Source organism: Equus quagga, chromosome 22, assembly GCF_021613505.1.
Source record: "Equus quagga isolate Etosha38 chromosome 22, UCLA_HA_Equagga_1.0, whole genome shotgun sequence".
NCBI classification, from domain to species: domain Eukaryota; kingdom Metazoa; phylum Chordata; class Mammalia; order Perissodactyla; family Equidae; genus Equus; species Equus quagga.
In genome coordinates, this window is record NC_060288.1 from 31,647,668 (window position 1) to 31,652,571 (window position 4,904).

General features: G+C 40.7%; 1 protein-coding gene across 1 annotated transcript in view; it reads left to right on the forward strand.

Moving 5' to 3' along the window:
• LOC124231841 (zinc finger protein 705A-like) overlaps positions 1-1,855 on the forward strand; it is a 4,842-nt gene extending 2,987 nt beyond the window's left edge. The window contains exons 4-6 of the mRNA XM_046648839.1: positions 458-495; positions 1,001-1,255; positions 1,340-1,855. Of these exons, the coding sequence (XP_046504795.1) occupies positions 458-495; positions 1,001-1,255; positions 1,340-1,855 (809 nt within the window). The remainder of the gene's footprint in view (positions 1-457; positions 496-1,000; positions 1,256-1,339) is intronic.
• The last annotated feature ends 3,049 nt before the right edge of the window (positions 1,856-4,904 follow it).

Genomic DNA, 4,904 nt, shown 5'->3' on the forward strand with positions numbered 1-4,904 from the left:
GTTCTTGGAAATGCCTTCTGAATATTTTGTGAAGTGCGTGGTATATACTAAAAAGTAAATGAGGACATTGGTCCTCATTTTGTCATAATTCCTTGCTTATTTAAATCATAATTGGTGTCTTCCTACCATTTTCTTTTCCTTTAGGGAAAAAGATATTTATGTACTTATTGCAGTTAAACTTTTTCATAGAAATTCTAGTCCTGATTTATCCATTTGGAAATTTTCCACTATTTCCTGACCCAACATCTCTTAGTCAATTTTCATTTTTCATATTTCAATCTTGATTTTTTCTAATTGACTATGACATTAACATGTTTCTACTACCTAGAGTAATTCATTGACACCTTTCCCAATCTAAGTGCCATTTTTGAAACATTCAAATGGACCTTGGTGTTTTTCTGAGTTTTGATTCCCCTAATGCCATTCTAACAAATTATGTTTTCTTCAGTTACTTTAGGCAGCAAAAGTCCTCTTAGAAAACAAGAAATTATATCAGTGAAATATAAAAGCAAGAAGAAAATAACTCCCACCATGCCAATGGTAAGTTTCATGAGTGTGAACCCAAGTCATTCAAATTAAAGAACTTGCAATGAGATGAGTTAGTTATTGAGCACATTCCCCTGAATGTAATTAAGTTGGGATTAAGTACTTTCTAGGCAAAAAATTTTGGATAGTTTAAAATCAAATCAGTTAAGAAATGAACATGAGCTCAAAACAATTAACTGAGATCTTAAAAAGAAAAATAAAGCTCATTACCTAGCTTTTAAAACATACTGAAGTCTTCAAAATTAGTCTGATAACTCTGCAGTTGGGATACTACAAAAGAGAAAATATTTATGCCTCCAGTAGAATAATACAACATGTGTGTGCAACTAATATTGGAAATATTTGTAATAGGAGAATATTACTGACATATTCTCAGCTTTACATGTAGAGGAATGAATGTATGGATTTTTGTGGGCAAACTATTGACAGTCTTTCATCTCCTTCCCCAATGCAGATGTCTCACACTCATGTGGATCCTATTGAATGTATTGATATGGTTGATGAATTTGCTCATAGATCTGTGTCCACTCAACAATTGTCAATTCCCATGGGAAGGAAATGTGATGTCAGCAAACAGTGCGGAAAATCACTTCGTAAAGACTCACCCCATAATCAACATGATCAAATTAATGCTAGGGGTAGATCTTGTGAATGTCATCTATGTGGGAAAGCCTTTAGTAATTGTTTTAGCCTTAGACGACACAAGATGATTCACACTGGAGAGAAACCACATAAATGTCAACTATGTGGGAATGGCTTTGTGCAAAGCTCTGACCTTAGAAACCACAGTCGAACCCACACTGGAGAAAAACCATATAAATGTCATCTGTGTGGGAAAGTCTTCAGTCAAAATTCTTACTTAACACAACATGAGAAAACTCACACAGGGGAGAAGCCATATGAATGCCATGTATGTAAGAAAGCTTTCTCCCAGCGTTCTTACCTTAGAAAACATGAGAGAATTCATCCTGGAGATAAACGTTATGAATGTGTTCAGTGTGGGAAAGCCTTTAGTCAAAGATCTGGCCTGAGCCAACACAAGAGAATCCACACAGGAGAGAAACCATATATATGTATTCTATGTGGGAAGGACTTCTTTCAAAGTTCTGAACTTACACGGCATAACAGAACACACACAGGAGAGAAACCATATGAATGTCATCAGTGTGGGAATGCCTTCAGTCAATATTCTAATCTTAGACGACATGAGAGAACCCACACTGGAGAGCAGCCATATGAATGCCAGCTATGCAGGAAATTCTTCAGTCATCGTTCTTCCCTTAGACGACATGAGGAGACCCAGCACTGAAGAGAAAATCGTGAATGCTTTCAGTAAATATGACATGGTATTATAAATGTAATGGAGGTGGAAGAAACATCGATCACAGCTTTAACATTTAAACACACCAAAGGACTAACACAGTAAAGAAATACTCTCTGTAAACAATATTGAAATCCTTCATTCTTTCTACTCCTTACACAAGATACTCATTTTCAGATGGAAATAGATCCATATGTATGACATTAACATGATAAAGCCTTTAGTCATTGGCATGACCTTAGATAACATGGCAGAACTCACACTCAGTAGAATGAGGTACATGCTCTCAGCAACAGCTCTAAACTTTAAAGTCACTAGTAAACTTGCGCAGAGAAAAACTCCTAATCTTTTTTAAGAATGTAACTAAGTTAAGTTTGTTGTTAATGATTATTGTTAAATGTGAGCAAACTCCACATGGGAGAACTCCTAGGTCTGTAACCAGTGTGGGCAAACATTCAACAAACAAGCAGGCTTGGTGTGCACAAGAAAACTCAGTGATGGAATAAACACTAAAACAGGAAATAAGAAGATGAAGGTTCTTGAGGAATCCCAAATAATTCTTACAAGTAATTCTGAGTGGAGAAATCATTCGTTGTCAAATCATAGGAAATCCTTTATTCACAGATCAGTACTTGTGGTGTAGTATGCATTCAGACTGTGCCAAACCTACTCTGTGTCACGAATGAAGGGGAGTCTTTAGTGATCACTTATTTCTTAGTCAACTTTAGGATCCTCACACTGAGGAGACAGCAATCCTAAAATCAAAGTGGAGAAAACTTCAGCTAGATTTGATATCACACATAGGTTTGTGTGTGTGTAGGGGTGGGACGGGTGGGTGTGTCGTGGGGAAACCTCTAATAGAATCCTTTATCACAATTCAGCCAATAATTTAGACATTGAGACAATACCTATTTTTGAAAATGTGGCATAAAATGGAAAGTGACATGATCTGGAAATACTGAATGAAGAAGCTTGTAAGTTATCAAAATTTCTAAAGAGTTCATTACTTGCAAATAAACAATAAAACTTGTTGCTAAACAAGCTAATTGTCTATTTTCTAATTTCCTTTGTGAAGTTCTAAATACACAGATTCAGGTCTGCCTGCCTTGGCAAGTGGACCCCTCTCTGGGTCTGTCTTTTTTCCAACAGCTCTTTCCTCACACCTTAGCTCCTTTGTTCCATCTTCCCTTCAACACCATCTGTGTCTCTTCAAGCCCTGGTGGTGACCCATCTGTGAACTTCTGCCCCACTTGCCTGATTTCTCAGCATACCACGACCCTGCTCAGGCAGGTCGGGGGGAAGTAGCAAAGACAGGTAGTTTAAAATCTTTGATGGACCTACAACCTCTGTCTCTGATGCTGGGGGCAGCCTGGGGCCAGAGAGACAGGCAGCTCTTCCCTCCCAGTCTGCAGAAAGCTCCTGGATTTTATCTCAGAACTCCTGAATTGAGCTAAGTGGGGGCAAGAATTAACTCCATGACCACACTCTCTGTGTTATTTAGGTGATTCCTGATTTATTCTACTACCAGTCACCTCAGATAGAACCATTGCTGTGTTCACCCCACATAGCAGCCCAGAAAATAAACCTCCAGTAAGATCAGAGCCCTCAAAATGCCAGCCACCACATAAGACCTCTTGTTTAAAAATTAATGCAAAATACTCTTCCCCAAGCAGAACGAATGTTCTCACCAAAAGGATCTCCCACTCTGTCCAAAGGCCTTGGAAATGTTAGTCTTTCACCAAACACCAATATTGAATGAAAACATCAAGGGGAAATGCTCCCAAGATATGCACTGAGATGACTTGTGCTCTTGCCAAACTAGCACAATTCAAAACCACAGGCTTAACTGAGTGCAACTAAATGAAAAAAATGTCTCTGATTCAAACTGGTACATTGTTAGTTTTAAAAATCCCCACAAGTGGGGCTGGCCTTGTGGCCGAGTGGTTAAGTTCACGTGCTCCACTTTGGCAGCCCAGGGTTTCACCGGTTTTGGTCCTGGATGCGGACATGGCATGCTTGTCAGGCCATGTTGAGGAAGTGCCCCACATGCCACAACTAGAAGGACCCACAACTAAAATATATACAACTATGAGCGGGGGGGATTTGGGGAGAAAAAAAATGCCCACAAGTGACTCTACTGTATTTTCAGGGTGAAAACTGTCAAGTCATGGGTTAAGAGGGTAAGTAACCACTTGTATTGTCTGCCTAAGACAATACATGTTCTACTCCTTGCTGACCTTAGGCACGATTCTGGGTAACCACCTTATTTGAGACCTATCTGGTGGCTTATCCAGGAATCACCATGTCTGCCCTCATATGTCTCCAGGAGGGAAGAGTCAGGTCCTGGTGCCTGCTGGAGGTGAAGCCTGTGCTAGTGCTGTGACAACCCCCCCCCCCCCCCCCCCAGGAATCCATACACTCCTTTCTCAGAGGAGCTCACCTCCCAGTGGGATTTATCTTCATTGACACATGTTTGCATATTGGGCAGTTGTAGTGAGACCAAGGGATTTCAGCACTGCTCACCTACAATTATGACCATAGGGTCACAGAATCACACAGGATTTATTTCGGTGGCACATTGGCAACTTGACAGAGTCGGGAAGTCCCTCACTGGATGACATCTTCCAGTGGTAACAGTGTGGAGCTGCCGCCCAGAAAGCTAGGATGGCAAAGAAACTTCCAAGAGGAGAGGGGTTGGAGAGGAGACCACTTGTCAAGATAACGTCTCCACAGCAATAAGAGGAGTCTCTGAGTCAGAGGACTACTGGTGGACAGCAGGGGTTCAGAGATGTTTGTAGTTCACGGTTTACCTTCTCTACGGCTAGCGGGTGTTGGGTGACGTATCACCGGGTGTGCACAGTAGGAAGCCTATAAATTGCTTCACACACACTCACTTGGACTGTGTTTAAAACAACTCAGTGAGTACGAATTTGAATTCGGCACCAGTGGACCTGCGAGCTAAGGGCCCTGTCTGCTGTGGAGAAATAAGCAGCATTGGCTCAATATACAGGGACTCTCTTTGGCTCATCTATAAACC